This window comes from Myotis myotis, unplaced genomic scaffold (assembly GCF_014108235.1).
Source record: "Myotis myotis isolate mMyoMyo1 unplaced genomic scaffold, mMyoMyo1.p scaffold_m19_p_12, whole genome shotgun sequence".
Lineage (NCBI taxonomy): Eukaryota > Metazoa > Chordata > Mammalia > Chiroptera > Vespertilionidae > Myotis > Myotis myotis.
Genome location: NW_023416316.1, coordinates 31,884,385 through 31,909,142, shown reverse-complemented (window position 1 = coordinate 31,909,142; position 24,758 = coordinate 31,884,385). Strand labels below are relative to the sequence as shown.

General features: G+C 41.8%; 1 protein-coding gene across 5 annotated transcripts in view; it reads right to left on the bottom strand.

Moving 5' to 3' along the window:
* The window catches only part of KIF27 (kinesin family member 27), a 74,860-nt gene extending 55,547 nt beyond the window's left edge, over positions 1-19,313 (bottom strand). For 4 of the 5 annotated variants that reach the window (XM_036330703.1, XM_036330705.1, XM_036330706.1 and 1 more), the window contains exons 1-4: positions 19,186-19,313; positions 13,762-14,145; positions 6,663-6,863; positions 346-1,301 (exon numbers count right to left, since the gene is read on the bottom strand). In XM_036330703.1, the coding sequence (XP_036186596.1) occupies positions 346-1,301; positions 6,663-6,863; positions 13,762-14,059 (1,455 nt within the window). In that variant the 5' untranslated portion in view covers positions 14,060-14,145; positions 19,186-19,313. The remainder of the gene's footprint in view (positions 1-345; positions 1,302-6,662; positions 6,864-13,761; positions 14,146-19,185) is intronic. The other variant, XM_036330707.1, reaches the window with a different exon arrangement.
* Positions 19,314-24,758: the final 5,445 nt, after the last annotated feature.

Genomic DNA, 24,758 nt, shown 5'->3' with positions numbered 1-24,758 from the left:
TTCAAGAACCACTGACCCATAGAGGGATAAAACTCAGTAAAGTATAACTTAATTTTGTTCCTGAAACTATTTGTTCCCATCCTCTAAATTTAGTGACCAGGTCCACAAGATTGTACTTAATAAACATAACAACTTAAAATACATTTTACAGGAGAAAAAAGGAGGAGCCAGGAAAGGTATGAATATGAGAAGAAAGAACAGAAAAAGGGAGAAACAGAGCAAAGGCAAATGAGATTTTACATATAACCCTTTTAAAAATTTTCTGACATCCTACAATGACTTTTAGTGGCCCCAAATAAATTTAGTCCTTAAACACGTTATTTTATAAAAGCAGTGTCTATGTACCTGGCATTTCTTCAGCTCTCGCTTCAGTTGGTTAACTCTAATATGCTGTGGTCCTTCTTCCAGGTTTCCCATGCCGCAGCTTCCTCTGAATGAGCTGGGGATCACCTTCCTGACCTCCTGGGTCATGTTAAACCACTCCTGCAGCTTCTGTTGCTGCTTTTGGTTTAGACTGACAGTGTCCTTTAACTCCACCAGGAGTGTGAAGGCTTCCTCTATACAGTGTTGGTAACCCAGACATTCTCCTTGGAGCTGAGCTACTTGTTCCTCGAGAGAAAGGATCCTGTTATCAGGAGTCCCCTCTCGATGGATCTGGCTGGTTTGGCTATTACTAGCCTGCTGACTTTGCAAAGCTTCTCGAAGCAACTTAATCTCAAATTCCATTTCATCCATCCGGTCTGACTCAGGGCTGAAGTTTAAGGTGGGTTTGTTCCTGATGTTGCGTGCTCTATTGGCATATTTGAGAGAATTTAAGGATTCGTCAAAATTGAAGGACGATGGGCTGACACAAGTAATCATGACAGTCTTGGCAGTGCCTCCCAGAGAATCTTTCAGAAGCCGGGTAATTTTAGCATCCCTATACGGAATATGTGAACTCTTCCTGCGTGGGTCCCCAAGAGCACTTATTACATTTCCTAAAGCCAGCAACCCACTGTTGATCTGAATGGATTCTTTGAACCGTTCACCAGTATTCCCTGTTTTCGTTACTCTTTCTGATCCAGCCAAATCCACAAAATGGAACTTTGAGACAATATGCTGACGGGAAGACCATGATCCATCTTTAGCTGCCTCTGTATTTTTTTCAGCTTGACAAATGCTGATTGTAAAAATTGCATGTGATCTACTGGAGTGTTCATTCATTTGGGTGGTACTTGTACGCCTGGCTGCATTGCCCATCTCCAGGAGGCTCATCACTTCATCTGCACTCTCCACCTGGCATTCCTTGGCCCCGACAATCACTTAAAACAGCAAGTTTTTAAGTCAAGTTTTAATCAAAATCCAGTACAGTCAATTTAACCACATAACAGTTATTTGCTAGACTGCCCAGCTAAAACATTCCCTTTAAAAAATCAATAGTGCCCTAGCCGGTTTGGCTCAGTGGACAGAACAGTGGCCTGTGGACTGAAGGGTCCTGGGTTTGATTCCAGTCAAGGGCACATGCCTCAGCTGCAGGCTCCCAGGGCCCTGATGGGGGGCATGTGGGAGGTAACCAATGGATGTGTTTCTCTCACTTCGGTGTTTCTCTCTGTTTCTCCCTGTCTCTCCCCCTCTCTCTAAAAATCAAGGGAAAAATATCCTCGGATGAGGATTTAAAAAAAATCAATAGTATTTCAAACAATAGTAACAGCAGCAAGATTAATTAACTTTAGAGAATGTCCCAAAAGGGACATTTTACAGAGAGTGCTCAATTTGATGTTTAAATTCTAAAAGATACAATACTGTACATAGTTTGTAATGATCTGGTTTCTTTGCAGTCACACATCATACGCAATTCTTTAAACCAGCTAATAAGAGAAAAACTCTTAATTTCAGTATTTGATTTGGAGAAGCTAATGGATTAATTAAAAGATAATAAATTAATTAAATATATAACTCAAAAGAATTAATCAGCCCTGGCCAGATGGCTCAGTTGGTTGGAGTGTAGTCCCATACACCAAAAGGGTGCAGGTTCAATTCCCGGTCAGGACACATACCTAAGTTTTGGATTCAGTCCCTGGTCAGGGTGAGAAGGGAGGCAATGGATTGATGTTTCTCTCTCACATCAATATTTCTTTCTCTCCCTTCCTCTCTAAAATCAATAAATGTATCCTTAGGTGAGGATTAAAAAAAACAATTAGTAATAGATTCATTTTTAAAAAATAGTCTCTCTTGAATTTTGTTACTATTCAAGCTCTCTTTAGGTTTAAGGGTTTTTTTATATTGTGGAGTCACATCTAATGACAGATGAAAATTTTAGTATAAGTAAAGGTATTCATTTTAAAAGCAGGTGTGCCCTACATAATATCAGAGTGCAAGGTAAACAAACGAAATGGCAATTCAAAACAAGCAGAAAATTTCTATTTCAACAGCAGAATAAGAACAAGTAACCTAGGCTTACTATTACCACATGTTTATACCCAAAATTTTCAAAAAAGACTAGATAGATTTCAGATTTGAATCAAAGCAGTAAAGCTCCTAATTCTGAGGTCAAATTACAATGGTGTACTTCCTTTTTAATCAGATCCCATCATGCCACTGTTTCTTTGAAAAATAATCATTTTGCTTATATTATTTCGATCATGAAACCTTTTTTAACAACCTGGTTCATTTAAAGTTCTAAAGTACCTGTACTACAGACAATGCTAAAATATCAGCAATTATAAAACATGATAATATAACTATAAATTATAGCATAAATTTTATATAACTTTTCTAGTGTTAGGATATAGCTTAGTACTAGGTAAGGTTCTCAAGCCCAGCTGCAAATCACCTGGGGGGGAGCTTTATAAAAAAGAAAGTACCTGTGCCCAGGTCCCATCCCAGACTAATCTACACTAATAAAAGACAAAGATGCTAATTGACTGTACCCTTGCTACGCCCCCAAGCCACGCCCGCCAGCCAATCAGAGCGACTATATGCAAATTAACCCAACCAAGATGGCAGCTGGCAGCCACAGAGCTGGAGCAAGCAGGAGGCTTGGTTGCCCCAGCAATGGAGGAAGCCAAGCTTCCCGCAGGCCCTGGCCGGCTCTGAGCTCCACTCAAGGCAACAAAGTTTCAATTATAGAATATAAACAAACCCAAGATACCTGCTTCCAGCCAGCCTCCACTGGGAGCTTGGGTGGCTGGGGACTGTGGCCAGCCTGCAAACAGCCATCAACCCTTCACCCAAGCTGGCCAGGCACCCTAGGGGGAACCCCCACCCTGAGGGGTCTGTGGCCAGCCTGAAAACAGCCCTCAGCCCCTCACCCAGGCTGGCCAGGCACCTCAGTGGGGACCCCCAGCCTGAAGGGTCTGTGGCCAGCCTGAAAACGGCCCTCAGCCCCTCACCCAGGCTGGCCAGGAACCCCAGTGGGGACCCCCACCCTGAAGGGGCTGTGGACAGCCTGCAAACAGCCCTCAGCCCCTCACCCAGGCTGGCCAGGCACCCCAGCAGGACCCACCACCCTGAAGGGGTGTGGCCAGTCTGAAAATGACCCTCAGCCCCTCACCCAGGCTGGCCAGGCACCCCATGGGACCCCCACCCTGATCCAGGACACCCTTCAGGGCAAACCAGTCGACCCCGACCCATGCACCAGGCCTCTATCCTATATAATAAAAGAGTAATATGCAAATTGGCCCTAACAGCAGAACGACTGGGAATGACTGGTCACTATGACACACACTGACCACCATGGGGCAGACGCTCAATGCAGGAGCTGCCCCCTGGTGCTCAGTGCTCTCCCACAGGGGGAGCTCTGCTCAGCCACAAGCCAGGCTGACGGCTGCCAGTACAGCGGTGGTGGTGGGAGCCTCTCCCACCTCCTCAGCAGCGCTAAGGATGTCAGACTGCAGCTTAGGCCTGCTCCCCGCTGGCAAGTAGGCATCCCCCGAGAGCTCCCAGGCTGCCAGAGGGATGTCTGACTGCCAGCTTAGGCCCAATCCCCTGGGGAGCGGGCCTAAGCCAGCAGGTGGTTATCCCCCAAGGGGTCCCAGACTGTGAGAGGGCACAGGCCGGGCTGAGGGACTCCCCTGAGTGCACAAATTTTTGTGCACCCGGCCTCTAGTTCATTAGAATTTCTGAAAAGTAAGGCCCAGAAACCAGTGCTTTAAAAAAATATATTTGTATTGCTTTCAGAGAGGAAAAAAGAGGGAGAGATAGAAACATCAATGATGAGAGAGAATCATTGATCCGCTGCCTCCTGCACACCCCACACTGGGGATCAAGCCCGCAACCAGGCATGTGCCCTGACCAGGAAGAAATTTTAGTGACCTCCTGGTTCACTCAACCACTGAGCCATACCAGCTAGGCACCAATACTTTTTAAAAAGCTTCAAAGGTGGTGCTAATTGTGCCGCTTCCAGTTTGGATACCAACCATTGCTTCACACAAAGGACTCAATAAAAATGTCAAACAAGTGCATGTTGTAAGACATTATGTAAGATATATGGCAATTTGTCTTAACACAATTTGTTACATCCTGCAAAAAATTTTTGCAGAATTGATATCAGTCAGGGAATATTTTGACCATTAAGTTTATCAGGAATGACAATGTACCCTCCATACTGTGAGATAATTTTAAAATAAATGTATTATTTTTGTAATTTTTAATAAAAGATAAAAATATTCAGTAAATATATTTCACGATACAAAAGCTCAAAACTCCAGCCTGAATTCTGTTCAGAAAAAAATAGCTATATTGAATTATCTAATCTATATATATAAAAGCCAAGGGACCGAATGGCAGCAGAACGACCAGAATGACCAGTGGCTATGCCGTGCACTGCAGCGGCCAACCAGCCCGATCAGGGGCGGGGCCTGCCATCCAACCACCCGCAGCCCTTCCCTCTGCTGCCCCCGCCCCCCGATCGCCCAGCCCCCCATCACTGAAGTGTGACCTTCAGAAATTCTAAGTAAGTAAATGCTCTCCAGGCTCCATAGACCAGAAATCTGAATGACAAGTGATCAGGAGGAAAACTGCTCATGGTCTGGACCATCAGTCAGGTGTCCAGGAGAGGTGCCCAGCACAACCACCATCTTCCTGCATTCTCTCTCCACTGCTTCCTACCAAAGAGGGCAGCACATCACACCACGGCCTCTCTTTAGGGGGTTTGTCAGCAGGGAACTAAACCGCATTACCTGTCTAGGGGGAGGCTTAGAAACAGAAGCTGTAAGGGTCCCTGACACTGAAGTGCCTTTGAAGCTTCAACTCATCCTAAAGCCAACAGCAAATGTGTATACACCCTGCAAAGATCTTTGACACTAATAACTCCCCGCCCTCGCTCCCCCACATCAGGGGTGGGCGGCCGGACCCCACCCATGCACGAATTCATGCACCGGGCCTCTAGTAATTTCATAAACTACTATGTATGCGTTCTAAAAACAAACAAAAAAAAACAAAAACAATTTCTCCAAATGTCCAGGAATGCCATGGCTGCCAGACAGGGTCTCTAAGAAGATGAGCTTTACTGCCCCCTGCAGGCTGCTGTTTCAATGACTATAGCCATCTTATTTTCCTAGCTGCTAGGAAACTCCCTCAAGGAGTGACTCCATCACCAGGACCCTTTATCTCCTGGAAGGTTCTACTACATGTGTTTCCTAGGTGAGGAAGACATCCAAGAACAGTCACTTGTTATTAATAATAGTGAAAATTTTGAAACAGCCTAAATATCCAACAATGGAACAATAAATAAATTATTATAATACATTCAGAAGACAAATTACCACCTGACCACCAAGAGTCACAAGGCTGAAAACTATTTAAAGCCATGTGAAAATGTTCACAATACAAATATTAAGTGAAAAAATAAGATGTAATACTGTATGTGGGGGATCGCAAGTACATTTAAAAAAAAAAAACTCTACGTGCATACAAAAAGAAAACACAACAATAAGAGAAACTATTTTGGGTTCTGGGATCAAAAATAATCTTTTATTTTCTTCCTCATACTTTTTTATGTTTTCAAAGTATTTTATGTTGAATATTTTTCCTTTCAAATAAAAGAAGCATAAAGTATTATCCTTTAAAATACTTGCATTTTAACCCTCCCCTTCTAACCATCTCCTATTTCCAAACAAATGGATATTTAATGAGATTAATGGTTGTAAACACAGAAAATCAGACCTTGAGAAGCTCAACAAAGGACAGGTAAATGTTAGTATGGAGAAGCAAACACATAAACTCTCTACTAAAAAAAAAATAAGGAAGCAATAGGTGTGCTGGGACAAAAATCAAAGAACAAAGATGAGTTCTAGATCAACCTGGCTGAACACCAAAGGGAGAAGCCATCCCCTATCTTGGGGTAACTGAGAGGGGGAAAAAAGTACAAAAATTAATCTAGACTATTTCTCAGTCTGACTTAAGGTCAGTGTCGGGAGTGGAAGGAAGTGGGGCATTTTTAGGAACTAAGTATTATCTTGAATTACAACTTAATAACATCATCTTGCCTAACAGTTGAACTTCTACTTTTCACCTGGACAATTTAACTGATATTGTTAATCAATAAGATACTCAATTTTAAAGTAAAAACAAATTCATTTTGCTTCTATGTATTTCTAAAGCTTTGTTGGAATGTATCCAGAAACTGAATTAAATCATATCTATTTGCTAAAGAAGGCTATCTAGTAAGTAGGCTACTTTACCTGTGTTTCCTTTTTCATCTTCTCGGATGTGAAGATCCTTCACAGATGTCTCCAATTCTAGAAGATCTCTTAGGTCTTCCTTATATACTTCTATATAAGAAACTTTTATTTTAAAGTCAGTGCTAGGATTTTCGGAGATGTTTTGAAATATTTCTTGGATAGCTCGAGGAATGATACCCTTTTGACCTTCTACAACTGAAGCTGAAATTTTAGAAAAAAGAAAAAAAAAGCACATATGAAACTTAAAATATAAGAAAAGCTACAACATGAAAGTGACAATCAATACATTTATTTTCTTACAATTCTCTATACTATCAATCTTTTAAACCATAACTACAAAATTCATAGTTAAAAGTTTGCACATGCATGCCCTTACTCAAAATTTACTCATGCATTCATTCAACAAATATTTATTTAGTACCTTCTTTTTGCCATTCAGTATTCTAAGACCCTGGGAACCATTAGTGAACAAAACAGAAGAAAAAAAATCCCTGCCCTTATGGGACTGTACTGAAGATAGACAACAGCAAAAAAGAGTAACTGATAAGTGAATTAAATGGTATGTTAAAAGTGATAGGTATTCCAGATAAAAAACTGAGCAGGGTAAGGGGGAATGGATATGTAGGTGCATCTAGGTGGGAGGTGTTTGCAACGTTAGGTAGAAAAGTCATGATGGGCATCATTGAGAAGCCGACCTTTAAGCAAAGACTTGAAAGAGGTGGCAGAGGAACCATGTGCGTATCTGACGGAAGAGTAACCCAGGGAGAGAACAACCAGTACAAAGACGCTAAACTGATGTGATCCATTAGCAAGAAGGCCAGTGTGGTTGAAGCAGAGAGAGCGAGGGAAGTGACAGGGGATGAGGTCAGAGAGATGACAGAGCCAGAACATATAAGTCTGTGTAGAACACAGTAGACGTCGGGTTTTATTGTGTGAGAGCAGAGCACTGGAGGATAGTAGTAAGTTGCAATTTAAGAGCAATCTAAGTCTGGTGTTTTGCAAATGCCATAAAAGGGCAGGAGTGGGTGTGGGGAAACCACTTACAAGGCTGTGCAGTAATCAGGGAATCAAGAGGGCTGGGCAGGTTAATATAATGTGGCTCACAGCACGATGGTAGCAGAGAAAAGATGAGAAGTGACCCAATTTGGGATCTATGTTGAAAGGTACACCATTAAGATTCCCTGACAGATTGGATGTGAAATGTGAAAGAAAGCAATGAGTCAAGAATGACTCTAGTGCTGGCCAGTTTGGTCCCAGGTTCGATTCCAGTCAAGGCATGTACCTCAGTTGCAGGCTCCTCCGTGGCCTGAGCCCTGGTCAGGGCGCATGCAGGAGGCAACCGATCAATATGTTTCTCTCACATCGATGTTTCTCTCTCTTTCCCTCTTTCTCCCACTCTCCCTAAAAATCAATGGAAAAATATCCTCTGGTGAGGATTAACAACAACAAAAGAATGACTCTAAGGTTTTTTCTTGAGCCACTGGAGTTGCCATCAAAAAATATGGGTAAGAGTGGGGACTGAGTTGGTTTGAGGGGAAAATAGCAGAAGTTCATTTTTTGACCAATTAAGCTTGAGGCGTCTGTTAGCATCCAATTGAGATATTTAGTGGCCAATTGCAAAGACTAAACAGGCAATAGTTGGATATATATTAAGTCCAGAGTTCAAGGCAGTAGTCTGGATTGGATATTTTTTAAAAATTGGAAGTCAGCTACATATAGATGGTATTGAATATCATGAGACTGGATGAGATCAGGAAAAAAAGTAGTCATATACCTCTTTTCCTTTATCACTTCCACAACCCAGAACACAGATCTGCACAACATTATGAATGAACAACAGTGCATACTAGGGACTCAGATACTTGTACACCAATGTCCATAGCAGCATATTCACAACAGACAAAAAGGGGGGAAACTCAAGTGCCAACCAACACAGGAATGAATAAGCAAAATATGACATATAGATAAAATGGAATATTATTGTCATAAAAAGGAATAAGGTTCTGATACATGCTACAAGGAGGATGCCCTTGGAAACAAGTGAAAGAATCCAGACAGAGGAGGACAAATATTATATGATTCCACTTCTAAGAAATATCTAGAAGATGAAAATTCATAGAGAAAGAAAGCAAATTAGAGGTCACCAGGGGATGAGGAAGGGGAGTTATTTCTTAATGGATACAAAGTTTCTATTTGGGATGCTGAAAAAAAAAGGCAGTGATGGTTACAAAACATTAAGATTATGGTTAGAGCACTATAATCTTAAAATGTTTAAAATAGCCATAACCGGTTTGGCTCAGTGGATAGAGCGTCGGCCTGTGGACTGAAAGGTCCCGGGTTCGATTTTGGTCAGGGGCATGTACCTTGGTTGAGGGCACACCTTCCCTTCCCAGTGGGAGGTGTGCAGGAGGCAGCTGATCAATGTTTCTCTCTCGTCGATGTTTCTAACTCTCTATCTCTCTCTCCCTTCCTCTCTGTAAAAAATCAATAAAATAGATTTTAAAAAAATGGTTAAAATAGTAAATTTTATGTTATACTAGAGGCCCAGTGCACGAAATTCATGCACAGGTAGGGTCCCTAGGCCTGGCCAGTGATCAGAGCTGATCAGGGCCTTCTGGCTGCTGGCCGGGGACTCCCTTCCTCAGCTGCCGGCCGCCAGCCGGCACCTTCCTTCGTTCTGTGCCACCCCCTGTTGGTCAGTGCACATCATAGCGAGTGATAGAACTCCTGGTCTTCCAGTCTAACTCCTGTGGGGACACTTTGTATATTAGCCTTTTATATATATAGATATATATATTTACCATAATTTTTTAAATAGTAAATAAAAGTACAATATAAAATTTAAGATAAATGAATAAATGAAATAATAAATTGGGACTTAAGGTTAAATAAGTTTCTATAGGCCAATTTAGAAACAAACCTATCTACCATTTTCAGCATTGTTTCATGGTAAATATATTACAAGCTACAAAATGCTGGTTTACAAATGAACCTTAAAACCCACTTGTTTCCAAGCTGAAGATTACCAATGTTTAAATTTTTGGCAACAATCATCCTGAAAATCTGAACTTCTATTAAATTGGACTGCCTTTCACCTAATTTAAGATGTAATACTGCCATCGTGTGGCATGTACAGGAAGCTGTAGGTTTTCCAATACAAGGGAGAAAGTGGATTCCTTTTTGACAGCTTCTAGGATCAAGATAATAGCAATCTATAAACCAAAGTATAAGCATTCTGGATTAGCCAGTATGTATAGATGATCATTACCCACTTCAAAAGATAAGAAAAATCCCACAAAAATTCAAAAGACTTATCAAAAAGCTCAATTTCAAATAATATTAATAATAAAGCTTCAATACGTATTTTGGTAACCTATAAATCACATTTCAATGTTAGGCTTATATTCCTGAAATAAACTATTTCAGAGAGAGAATTTATAAAGTTTTGTACCTCAATAGTCATCATTTAGTTATTTATTATATGCTATTTAAAGAGTAGAGAAATAAAAGTTTTTAAAGATTAGGCCTAGTAGAAGTCAGTACATCCAAGGTTCTGAAAAATTGGAAAATGAATATTAGTTTAAATAAGAATCATATTAAACGCCCTTGTCTGCTTGGTTCAGTGAATAGAGCGTTGGCCTGCAGACTGAGGGGTCCCAGGTTCGATTCTGGCCAAGGGCACATGCCTGGGTTGCGGGCTTGATCCCCAGTAGGGGTTGTGCAGGAGGCAACTGATCAATGATTCTCTCTCATCATTGATGTTTCTATCTCTCTCTCCTTCTCCCTTCCTCTCTGAAATCAATAAAGAAATATATATATTTTTAAAAGAATCATATTAAAAAATAAGAAATTTTCATACTATCATAGTACGTAGCATGGTACCCTATATACAGCAAATGCTCAATAAATTATTTATTGGGGGGGAAAAACCAACATTATTTTCATGGTCAATAATTACAATGGCAGACAACTGACCCAGAATTGGAAATTTAATGTGATGAAATAATATTCTCAGAATTGGGAATGTCAATCTGGGAAACTGAAAATGCTCACTGGTTCATAGGCTGACGCTCTATCCACTGGGCCAAACCAGTTAGGACCAAAATTTATTTCTAATGGTGGTCTGTTTCTTCTGATAAAGAGCACCTCAGAATAGTTAAAAGTATTTTAGGACAATAGATAACTTTTTTCCTTAAAGAACTAAAATTACACTCCTGGCCTCTTAATAAAAAAACAATATAGCTATGCCTGGCCAGTGTAGCTCAGTGGTTGATTCCCAGTGAGGACACATGCCTGAGTTGTGGGCTTGAACCCAGGTGGGGGCCGTGCAGGAGGTAGCTAATCAATGATTCTCTCTCATCATTGATGTTTCCATCTCTCTCTCCCTTTCCTTTCCTCTCTGAAATCAATAAAAGTATATTTTTTTTAAAAAACCAATATAGTCCCTAGCTCAAGTATGTCAAACTTGTGGATCACAGGCCGCATCCAGCCCACAACGAATATTTTTGTGGCCCAGCCAATATAACTGTATATAAGAAACTTTTTAATAAAAATTTTGTAACTTAATTTTCACAATATCCTATTATACATATTAATAACGAACTACAACGTTCACTAATGACTGATTACTATAATTGTGTTGCATTCATTTCCCTTACACACCTTACGCGCAGGCGCACCATTTCTCCCCACTAATACTAGCAGCAAATATTCTAGCAGCCGATTGCCACGTCATTAGTCTTGTACTAACTTGTTTGGTGTGCGCAACAGAAAATATTTCGCTTTTGGAGAACAAGAAAAATAGGTTTACTAGTATTTGCATTACGCTTATTAATTTATGCAGTTATCAGTGTCTGGTAATTTAATGTTCAAGAACAAATATTAATTTTTATTAAAATGTCCTATTATTTTGTTAACGATTACTCATTTATTTTAGCCCTTTGTATTCAGCATGTCTCCATTGAAATAAACCTACATTTCTATGAAAATTGAAGCTTTTGGTTTTTGCAACCCACATAAACTTAAAACTTATATGGCCCATGTTAACCTTTGAGTTTGACATGCTTGCCCTAGGTGGTTTGGCTCAGTGGATAGAGTGTCACCCTGTGGATTGAAGGGTCCCGGGTTCTATTCTGGTCATGGGCACATGGTCAGGTTGGCTCGATCCCCAGTGTAGGGTCTGGGAGGCAGCCAAGCAATGATTCTCTCTCATCACTGATGTTTCTCTCTCTCTCCCCCTCTCCCTTCCTCTCTGAAATCAATAAAAATATATTTTTTTAAAAAACAATATAGCTATAATTATCACCAAGATCTGAACATTTTATACTCCTATTAGCATAAAGCACATACTGAGTCATTAAGGTCATAAAACATTGGCCAATAAAAAAGAAAAACAACAACAAAAAACTGTGATCTTCAAGAAAAACCACAATAGTAGAAAATCTGAAATTTATTTTATTGTGAGACCCTAAAATAATCTAATATCTTAAATCTCCTATTCCTGTATAACACTAATTCTAAAAAATTGGGCAAGGTAGTGGCATTAGGCACTTACGGCCCCTCCATTTACTCTTTGGAATGAGGGCTTCCTCAAACCACACAGCCACCTCCAAACCTCCCCGCACCCATCCCTGCACTCAACGGGAGATGTTTCTGAAACTTACATATTCTACATTTGAGAAGCATGAAAGTAGAAAAAAAATTGAAAGCCATTATACATATAGATAATACTAACGATCACTTTCAACAATGATCTATATGCACAACATTCAAAAGCTTGCTTTTAGTATGAAAATACCAATACAATTAACAGTCTCGACAGAAGACTTGGCTTTCAATTCCGCTCTGTCACCTGCCACCTAACTCAGTAAGCCCTTCGGCGTTCTGTGGCTGGAGCTCCTCACTCATAAATGAAATTATTTTCAAGGTTCTTTCCAGTTCTAAAGGAAATCTTATGATACTATCTTCTCTAAACTATTACAAGCAAGAGAAATGATATCCTAAAGTACTCAGTATTTAAAACAGAAATCTGTATACATATGTAAGGATGCATTAACTAGAAGGGAGGAATCCTTTCACAATGTACACACAGATCAAATCATCACAATGTATTCTTAAAATATCTTACAATTTGTCAACTAAACCTCAACAAAGTTGTAAAAAACTTTACAACTGGCTAACAATCTGGCTAAAAAATGGGGGAAAAAAAGAGTCTAAGTTACTTTCCTCTAAGTTCTGATTACAGGACTCTTAATATTTACAAGTGGACTATTATAAGATGCAAAATCTAGAAAAAATGCAAAATTACATCATGTTAACTCATGTCTAATTTAAATTCTGTTCAAAATGACAAAGGGCTGCCAGAGGCACATGGTTCAGGGGTGTGAGTAATGGTTATAAGTCCTGAGGTGACTACAGGTAACCATACTATATTGTATATTTAAAAGTTGCTAAGATTTCTCATCACAAGAATAAAAAAAATGAAACTGTGTGCAGTGATTCATATAAAATGAACTGTGGTAATCACTTTGCAATATAAACATATATCAAATCATTATGTTGTACACCTTGGACTAATATTTATATGTCAATTTATCTCAATAAAATTGGAAAAAATGTCAAAGGTCTAAACACTGAACATTGTCTTAAACTTCTTTCCTCAAACAAATATAACCATAAATTAAACTGTTTAATGAAAATTCAACTTAAAAAACGTTTTAAAGATGACGTATGAGCACACCTGATTATCCTATTCATTATTTCATTCAATCAATATGCTGAGCACCTGCCCTAACCGGTTTGGCTCAGTGGATAGAGCATCGGCCTGTGGACTGAAGGGTCCCAGGTTCGATTCTGGTTAAGGGCAGGTACCTTGGTTGCGGGCACATACCCACTAGGGAGCGTGCAAGAGGCAGCTGATCGATGTTTCTCTCTCATCGATGTTTCTAACTCTCTATCCCTCTCCCTTCCTCTCTGTAAAAAAATCAATAAAATATATATATTTTTAAAAAAATATGCTGAGCACCTACTATGTGTCAGGTGCTCTCATGTTGTAGCTTCTTTCAAGTGTTTCAAATGTCACAGACTATGAGAATCTTACCAACATGGCCTCCTCCGATGGTGTATGTCTTCCCAGATCCAGTCTGTCCATAGGCAAAAACAGTTACATTATAGCCTTCAATGAGGGATAACACTAGTGGCTTTATGCACGTATTATAAACTTCGTCTTGAGTGGAACTTTTGCCAAAAACAAAATCAAAAGTAAAGATTCTGTCTCTCCCAATGATAATTTGCTGGGTGTTTGGAATAACTCTCACACAAACTTGATGATTATGAAGAACTTCTTTGCATAGCAGAGGTCTAATTCTTACAGCAACTTTTACTGGTATTTCCTCCATGGCAGCTTAGATTTTCCTAACAGATTTTCTACTTAACATTCAGTGTCTAGTGTGAGAGCCATCCATTTTACATAAGATCTGGACTCCTGTGTATCAAAATAAAAACAAAATTTAATTACTAACTCTTCCCTAAAAAGTAAATCATCATCTAAAGCAAAGTCAATTAGAACAGGTTTTGTTCCAACATAAGCTAGTTACAAAGAATAAATCTGTCTTGTAAAGGACATCTATAATTTATAGATGAAATGATATGATGTCTGGATTTGCTGTAAATAATCTAAGGGGTAGAGGCCATGAGTTGGTAAATGATGAAAACTAAATGATAAGCACATGGGATTCCATTGTGCCCTTCTTTCTGTAATTATAGTATATTTCCCAGCTCATTAATCTAAATATTGAATAATTGGGGAGTTAAAAAATTAAATCAAAGAAAATAACTAGGTAATTGTACACGTTAAAAGCAAATCCTTACACTAGGTTTTATAGCTATATATTTAAAAATAACATCTCCTCATTGCCACAAATATTATAAATAAATCCATGAAATAATGTTAAGGATTTCCATAAGTCATTTTTTATTCAAAAATAATCAAAACTGAGAAACTGCTTTTCTCCTCCTAAATTGTTATACTAATTGCTGAAGATCTCTAGTGGAATTAATACATTAAAAATTAAACTGGGCCCTAACTGGTTTGGCTCAGTGGAGAGAGCGTTGGCCTGCGGACTCAAGGGTCCCAGGTTCGATTCCGGTCAAGGGCATGTACCTTGGTTGCGGGCACATCCCCAGTCAGGAGTGTGCAGGAGGCAGCTGATCAATGTTTCTCTCTCATCGATGTTTCTAACTCTCTATCCCTCTCCCTTCCTCTCTGTAAAAAATCAATAAAATATATTTTTAAAAAATTAAACTGTGCTGGGCTGGGCTGCTGAGGCTCAATAGCTGAGCATTGGCGTATGAACCAAGAGGTCATGGTTTGATTCCCGGTCAGGGCACATGCCTGGGTTTTGGTCTCAATCCCCAGTAAGGGGTGTGCAGGAGGCAGCTGATCGATGATTCTTTCTCATCACTAATGTCTCTATCTCTCTCCCTCTCCCTCCCTTTCTCTGAAATTAATAAAAATATATCTTTTAAAAAAATTAAATTGGTAGCTACACTTACAATGAACAACCTGAAAAAATAAATTAAGAAAACAATTCTAACCCTAGCCTATTTGGCTCAGTGGTTAGAACATCTGCCCAAGAACTGAAGGATTCAGGGTTCAACTCCGGTCAAGGGCATGTACCTCAGTTGCAGGCTTGATCCCTAGCCCTGGTTGGGGAGCACGTTGGGAGCAACTAATCCATGTCCCTCTCACATCGATGTTTCTCTCTCCCCCTCCCTTCCATTCTGTCTAAAACTCAATGGGAAAAAATATCCTTGGATGAAGAGTAGCAACAACAAAAAGAAAACACTTCCATTTACAATAGCATTAAAGGAATAAAATACTTCGGAATACATTTTTTAAAAAGGTGTTTAAAACTGATACTTTGAAAACTACAAAATATTGTTGGAAGAATGAAGATCTAAATAAATGGAAAAGCATCTCCTGTTCATGGATTGCAAGGCATTGTTGAGATGACAATGCAATATTCCCCAAACCGATCTAAAGGTTCAACACAAGTCCTATCAGAATCCCAGCTGACTTCTTTATAGAAGTTGACAAGCTCATCCAAAAATTTATATGGAAATCCGAGGGACACAGAATACCAAAAACAATATTGAAAAAGAACAAAATTGGAGGACACACTTCCCCAATTTTAAAATCAAGCAATAGCATTCCAGAAGGTATGGTATGGGCATAGCCAGACTTAGAGATCAATGGAAAAGAACTGAGGACCCAGAAATAAACCATCACATTTACAGGCAATTAATTTTCAACAAGCAGGCGAAGACAACTCAATGGGGGAAAACAGTCTTTTCAACAAAAGGTCATGTACAACTGGATATCCACCCTCCAGTCGGACTCCTATTTCACATGCACCAAAGTTAATGAAAAATGATTCATATACGTAAATGTAAGGTCGAAACTATAAAATTCGTAAAAGAAAACATGGGGGTAACTCTTGCTAACTTTAGATTTGGCAACGGTTGTTCAGATACAACACCGAAAGCAAGAGGAATAAGCAATAAAATGAAAAAATAGATAAAATCCACTTAATCAAATGCAAAAGTTTTGAGCCTCAAAAGACACCATCAGCCCTAGCTGATTTGGCTCAGCGGATAGAGTATTGGCCGGTGGGCTGAAAGGTCTCGGGTTAGATTCTGGTCAAAGGAACATATGCTAGTTGCAGGCCCAATCCCCAGTGGGGGGGAATGCAGGAGGCAGCTAATCAATGATTCTCTCTCATCACTGATGTTTCTAACTCTCTCTCCCTCTCCCTACCTCTGAAATCACTAAAAAAATATTTTTTAAAAAACACAAAACTTGTAGGTCTTGGTAGGATAAAAAGTTTACAAATGTAACAAGCAATCTATAATAAAGTTTAGTGTAGATGATGAAAAATAATCAGTTTGGGAGAAGGGAAGTCTTAAACAATATCATTAAGTAATCTAGTAGACTAATGAAAAAAGTAACATTTGCTTGCTATGGAAATGTTAATTTAGACATATTTAATATTCACTAGCCTTTAAAAACTGTGCAGCAATACTGTGCATTTGCAACTTTGTGAGTGGATAGTCTGAAAAGGATCACAATAACAAAAAACATTTACATCACTCTACTAAGAGCCCGCTGAGAGTAAAATAATATCAGCTCCCTTGGACCATAAAATCCCAAAATAGTTAGCAAACTATCTTTAATGGCCAAAAAGATGCATCTAATCTTGTCAGTTTTATTCATTCTACTAAAACCCATCACTGAACAACTAAATACTCATATGTATAGTAAATCTTTTCAGGGATCCTAAAGGTCTCTACAATCATCTGCTGCTGGGAACTTTTCCAAAGAAATTGCAGAGACGCTGTGCTGAGCTGGTTCTTCCCAATGTCTTTAAACACCTACATTAGAAGTTTCATCATACAGATTAGTTGTGTGTGTTTTTATACCATCACATTAAAACAAGTCATGGTCTGTGTTCAGCCAAGACTAACTACTTCCAACGAAATTGCTAATAAAAAGTACTAAGTATAATTGGGATATTTTCATGTTCTTGCCCCCCCCCCCCCCCCAGTGAACATATATTTTTAATGAATATATTTCTTTCATAAGACAGCCATTAAAGCAAATTAACTAAGTGGTGATATATTTTCAAACGATGCAAAACAAACACATACACACAAACAAAAACTGGTTTTAGGCTGATGCAAGAAGGTATGTGTTTCTCAATCTGATAAAGAGAGTGGGTTTAGACAAAGTGAAAATCAAGAAATTTCTTTCTCAAAATGAATGTGCATAAGGACTCAAAGGGCAGACGAGCAGAGAAAAGCAGTCTTGAATCCCTGTGGCCTCAGCAGGAACATCGCTGTCCATGGTTACCAGCCCTAATCAGTGTGCTCAAATGCCACCATCTTTGCCGGCTAGCGTAGTCTCATTGTTTGTTTTTGGTAATAGCACACTTGTGTTTCCCATGGAATGCTGATTTAAATCAATGGAGAGGAAGTTCTTTTTTAGAAAGTTCTGAATTCTTCCTTTCAAACAGGTTTTGTTTTGTTACTTTTGTCATTAGTTCTGTCCTTTTCTGCATTTCTCTTTTTAAGAAACTTGACCCACAGGAGATACCAATGAGATTTCCAAGCCTTCCACTGCCTTTCAAAACCTGTATAATACTTAAACTTTGCGCATTTACACAATTGCTCCTGATTTCTTAACTTTAGATAGCAACACTATTAATTTTCTCAAAGTGGTTAGAGATGTAAATACTCCTCCTCCATTCTTTCGTTTCTTTACAATGGCAATATATATTATCAACCATCCTGTCTTTTGGAATTTCACTTTTTCTCATTCCCACTGAGTAGTAGGAGAAAGGACTAAGAGATGTGCAAACCTGTAGAGACTTTTTATAAATGTGTATTTGAACGAGACGGGCAGCATGATCTCAAATGCTCCCCCACTTGGTTTATTTTTAATATATATAACAGGAATTTAGCTACAAAGGCTAGGACCCATAAACATATGGTTTGCAAAAAATTAATATATACGAATTTGTTTAAAAATCCACAGCACTTACACTTCTTCAGCTTCTGATCAATTACAGTAATCAGAAATATATCTATTATGTCATCGTTAAATGTAAAGGAAGGTGAAATCTGACTGGCTGGTAATCTATAGGCATACTCAATGGGAGTTTGAAATCTGAGTAAAGACAAGATAAATATTTGATCACCGAAGCCATGTCATTAATCAGAAATAAGTGTTTCCAAATGCGGCTGGCATCCTGTGCCCTTGGTTTTTCAGAAGGAGTGGTTATCTAAAAGTTGTGGCTTGTTAATATTTCCGTAAGAAACTTCCCAGCAAATGGAAAGTGACTCGCGTAAGGACCTCAGAAAAGGCTTCAACTCCATAAAGTTCTAGCTGGAGAAGACAGGAAGTAAAGAGGGGAAACATCGACGGTTTAAAAACTTGAAGAGGCCGGTGTTATTTGAAAGGCGTTTTCAAGGAAGAATCTGGCATCCTTTCTCGGTCATCAGCTACCTCTGCGGGAGGGGGGTCGGACTTCAGCGCCCAGAACGCGCCAAGTTTCGACATCCGCGAGGGAAAAAGGCGCCTGCGACAAAGCGAACCCCCCAGAGGGGTGGCCCTTCCCACTCCTTCCAGATCCCGCAGCTGGAAGGTCAAACACGAGAACTACCGAGGGTCCGACTCCAGAGCCGCTCGGTCCCGCGCTCCCACGCATCCTACTCCCCCGACCTCCTCAGGGGCGCCCAACCTCCTCCGGCGGGGTCCCCAGCACCCCGCGGGCGCCGTCGTCTGCCGAGCCGGCTCCCCAACTGCCCCCCGCCCCCACAACGGAGTCCACCCGCGGCGGCCCCCGAGCGCGCCCCTCCCGGCCCGCGCTTCCTCCTCCCAACGGCGGGCCCGGGACGCGGCAGGCGGGAGGAAGCTCCGCACCCGGCCTCGCCAGCCCGGCCGGCCCGCCCGCCGCGCACTGACCGGCCAGAGAAAGCCCGTCCCGGCGGCGAGCGCAGCGCAGAACTCCTCGGTTTCCTTCCACCGCGCCGCCGCCGCCGCCGCAGTCCGCGCCTTTTGTTGTCACGGGTTCTCCCGGCAACCGGCGAAGCCCGACGCCGACGCGCCCCCTCCCGGCCGGGCGTCACGCTGCGCCTTGGGCCCCGCCCCTCCCCGTCAAGCCCCGCCCCGCCCCACCCCACCAAAAGTTGTATGACATGACAGCAAGTTGATAGGACAAAAGCTTCAATGAACAACAGTAACAATTTAGATTTGCGAATTCCTAGGAAGGCTAACCAAAACATTTGTGGCGGAGGATTGTTAGCAGGAACTTAAAGATATGCCAGTCCCGGAGTCTAGTCCCATGATGAATAAAACCAAAGCTTGACCACGTGGACCTAAAAGGCCTCTAGAATTAGAAGAAAGCCAAAGTCTGGCTTGCATCAATGTTTTACTCCACTGATAAACAATGCAAATGAAAATGATAAACAACCATTTTCACCTATTAAGTTGTCAACAACTTATTGTAATGTAATATCGGCAAGTGAGACAGATACTTTTACACATAATCCAACCTCTTGTCATCTCTCCCAAAAAAATAGAGATATTGATAATCATGTACAAATATGTCCATTATGGTATTATTTATAATAGCAAAAACTTGGAAGTTACATATACGTTCAATGAAAGGGATTGATAAATTAACAATAGTACATTTATAAGAATATTATGTCCTCATTGAAATTCATGTTTACAGAAATTTGGTACAAGAAAATACTTACAAATTAAGGATGCAAATAGTGTATAGTTTTCTTACCTGAAGAACTGGGATAAAAATCATCTCTACTTCATAAGGTTGTTTTGAAGTTTAAAAGGAGAAAATAATTGTAAAACACACAGAACAGTAACTATTTAAAAGTTACTAGGTGGCTAGAATTATGATAATTTCCTCAAATACACATATAAAAAACATAAGACAGGGCCCTGGCCAGATAACTCTGTTAGAGTGTCGTCCCAATACATTAAGTTTGAAAGTTTAATCTCCAGTCAGAGCACCTACAAGAATCAACTAATGCATAAATAAGTGAAACAACAAATCAATGTTTCTCTCTCTCCCCCCCCCTCTAAAAACCAATCAATAAAAAAAAAACAACCACAAGGTAGTAAAACTATTCAACAAAATTATAACACTCATCAACACTAAATCAAAGTTCATTTTTAAAAATTTTTATTTGGGTGACATCCTATATAACAAAAGCCCAGTGATGCTTATGGCAGGATGACCAGAACAACCAGTCGCTATGGCACGCACTGACCACCAGGGGACAGACGTTTAACGCAGGAGCTGCCCCCAGTTGGTCAGTGCATTCCCACAGTGGGAGCACCGCTCTGCCAAAAACCAGGCTGGCGAGTACAACTGCGGTGGCAGGAGCCTCTCCCACCTCTGGGGCAGCACTAAGGAGCTGCGAGCCAAGTGGTAAGCAGCGAGGAGCAGGAGGGGGGTAAGGAGCAGGCAGGTGGTAAGGAGCGAGCAGGCAGGCAGTTAGGAGTGAGGGGTCCCGGATTGTGAGAGGGATGTCTGACTGCTGGTTTAGGCCTGATCTAAATGGCAGTCAGACATCCCCCCAGGGGTCCTGGATTGCGGGAGGGCACAGGCTAGGTTGAGGGACTCTCCACCCTGCATGAATTTCGTGAGTCAGGACTCTAGTTGGTTAATAAAATTATATAGGTTTCAATTAAAGGTCATTTTACAAATTGAATCAACTAAGGTATTGGTTCCAAGGAACAGAACCAATTCTGAATTATTTAAGAAAAAAATGACTTGTTTGAAAAGTTTATAATTAGCCCTAGCCAGTTTGGCTCAGTGGATAGAGTGTCAGGCTGAGGACTGAAGGGTCCCAGGTTTGATTCTGGTCAAGGGCATGTACCATGGTTGCAGGCTCCTTCCTGGCCCGGGCCCTGGTTGGAGCTCATGCAGGAGGCAACCAGTTGATGTGTTTCTCTCACATCAGTGTTTCTCTCTGTCTTTCCCTCTCTCTTCCACTCTCCCTAAAAATCAATGGAAAAATATCCTTGGGGGGAGGATTTAAAAAGAAAAAAGAAAGAAGAAAAAAAAAAAAATATATATATATATATATATATATATATATATATATATATATCCTATCTAATAAAAAAGAAACATGGTAATTAGCGTACGACTGCTACCCTTCCCATTGGCTAATCAGGGCAATATGCAAATTACTGCCAGCCAAGACGGCGGCCGGCAACCAGGCAGCTTAAAGCGAACATGAGGCTTGCTTGCTTCAGTGACGGAGGACTCCAACGTTCCCTGCCTGCCGCTGCCGGCCTCTGAGCTGCAACTCTAAGCAACTATGTTACAAATATAGAAGCTAAACAAAACCCCAGAAACCTGCTTTAGTCTGCCAGGCTTCAGCCAGCAGGATCGCAACATTGTTTCAAATACAGAAGGTAAACAAAGGCCAGAAACCTGCTTTCAGCAGTGGGGGCCTAAGAGCTGGAGCCTCAGAGCTAAAGCTGGCCCAGAATAAAAAAGAAAAAGAAAAAAAGGAGCGGTTGGGAACTTCAGTCACCCACCAGCCTGAAAACAGCCCTCAGCCCCTCACCCAGACTGGCCAGGCAACCCAGTGGGGACCCCCACCCTGAAGGGTGTGTGACCAACTGCAAACAGCCATCATCCCCTCATCCAGGCTGGCCAGGCACCCTAGTGGGGACCCCCACCCTGATCCAGCACACCCTGCAGGGCAAACCAGCCGGCCCCCACCCATGTACCAGGCCTCTATCTTATATAGTAAAAGGGTAATATGCCTCCCAGCACCGGGATCAGCGGAGCCGCGAGGCCTCCTGGCACCGGGATCAGCATGACAGGGGGCAGTGCCTAAACCCCTGATTGCCCTGCGGCTCTGTGTGTGACAGGGGGCAGGGCCACAACCTCCCTATTGGCCCTGCTCTGTTCATGACAGGGGAAGGCGCCCCAACATCCTGATCAGCCCTGCTCTGTGCCTGATAGGGGGGAGCTCCCCAACACCCTGATTGCTCTGTGGCTCTGTGTGTGATAGGGTGCGGCGCCCCAACCCCCTGCTCTGTGAGTGACAGGGTGCGGCGCCCCAACCCCACCCCCCGCGCCCCCTCACGGACCCTGCTCTGTGTGTGACGGGGTAGAGCCATAACCTCCCCATCGGCCCTGCCCTGAGTGTGACAGTGGCGGCACCCCAACCCCCTGATCGGCCCTGCTCTGTGGGTGATAGAGGGCGACGCCCCAACCGCCCCCCCACGGGTCCTGCTCTGTGTGTGACGGGGTAGAGCCATAACCTCTCCATTGGCCCTGCCCTGAGTGTGACAGGGTGTGGCGCCCCAACCCCCTGCTCCACCCTGCTCTGTGTGTGACAGGGGGCAGTGCCCCAACTCCCCTATCGGCCCTACTCTGTGAGTGACAGAGGGGAGCTCCCCAACCCCCTGATTGGCCCTGCTCTGTGCGTGACAGGGGGGAGCTCCCCAACCCCCTGATTGGCCCTGCTCTGTGCGTGACAGGGGGGAGCTCCCCAACCCCCTGATTGGCCCTGCTCTGTGCGTGACAGGGGGGAGCTCCCCAACCCCCTGATTGACCCTGCTCTGTGCGTGACAGGGGGGAGCTCCCCAACCCCCTGATTGGCCCTGCTCTGTGCGTGACAGGGGGGAGCTCCCCAACCCCCTGATTGACCCTGCTCTGTGCGTGACAGGGTACGGAGCCCCAACCCCCCTGATGGGCCCTGCTCTGTGAGTGACAGGGGGCAGCGCCCCAACCCCCTGATTGGCCCTGCTCTGTATGTGACAGGGGGTGGCACCGCAACCTGCCCATCGACCCTGCCTTGAGTATGACAGGGGGCGGTGCCCCAACCACCCAATCAGCCCTACCCTGAGCATGACTGAGGGTGGCATCGCAACCTCCCGATCCACCCTGCTCTGTGCATGACAGGGGCGGCGCCCCAACTCCCCAATCAACCCTGCTCTGAGTCCAACCAGGGGCTGCACCTAGGGATTGGGCCTGCCCTCTGCCACCCGGGAGCAGGCCTAAGCCAGCAGGTCGTTATCTCCCGAGGGGTCCCAGACTGTGAGAGGGCACAGGCCAGGCTGAGGGACCCCCCCCTTCCCCCAAGTGCATAAATTTTTGTGCACCCTCTAGTGTATATATATATATATATATATATATATATATATATATATATATTCATGTGACTTGAAATGAAATGTGAAAAGTTATGTTTTAGAATCTATGAAATAGAACATACTCCTATATATTCATTAGTTTATTTAAAGGAGACCCCTATTCTGTTGCATCAATTAATATATTCCTGTACCAATAACATGCTGCTTTAATTACTATAACTTTCTTGTATATTTTGCTATATAATAGGGCCAAGCACTTCCATGTTGTTCTAAGTTTTCTTAGCTATTCTTGACATTTGTTTTCCTAAAGAACTTTTGAATCAGTTTGACAATTTTCAGAAGAAAGTTCCATTGAGAGTTTTAAAAATGGGATTGCATTTAATTTTTTAAAATTTATAAGTACATTGTTTTTGTAAACATAAAGGACAACTTTAAAAAATAAGAACTTCAATGGCTCTTTATGATAAAGTCCAATCTTCTGACATGGCATACAAGGCCTTCCAGATTCTATTTTTGCCTAGGTTTCTAGACTTATTCCTGCTATTTCTTATCTCACATTTTATTCTTCAGTATCAGCAGAGACCATATATTATTTTTTTAATAGTCTGGCAGTTCCTTTTTTAAATATGCTTTTATTTATTTTAGAGAGAGAGAGGGAGAGGAAGAGGTAGAAACATCAATGCATCAACATCAATGGGCTGCCTCCTGTGTGCCCCCTGTTGGGGATCAATCCTGAAACCTGGGCATGTGCCCTGATCTGGAATAGAACCAGTGGCCTCTTGGTGCATGGGTTGATATTCAACCACTGAGCCACACCAGCTGGACTATTATTTAGTTTTATGACCCCACTGTTGAACCATCAGTATTTAATATATAGTAAATATTAAGCTCATTGCATAGATTCAATAAATGTTTATGAAACATTTAAAAACAGGAAACAAAAAATAAATAAAAACATACCTGCAGTGTGTATTCAGTCACTTCTTTGCTTACTGATAGTTTTATAGATCAGGTCACACCCCACTGCCCATCTTTTAAAAGTCATTTTAAACTGAGCATCTAAACCTACCAAAATTTTAATTTGAAAGACATGAGTTAATAAGTTATAATATTACTAGAGGCCCATTGCACGAAGATTCACGCAATAGGCCTTCCTTCCCCTGGCTGCCGGCACCGGTTTTCCTCCGAAACCCAGGCCTTTGGTCCGGCCGCAGCAGAGAAGCCACGCCTCTTCGGTCTTCAGTCTTCACTCGGGCCGGAGCCTTTAGTCTTCGCTCCATGCCTGTTTATGCAAATTAACCTGCCATCTTTTTTGGGTTAATTTGCATGCTCATCCTGATTGGCTGGTGGTTGTAGCGGAGTGATGACCAATTTACATACTTCTCTTTTAT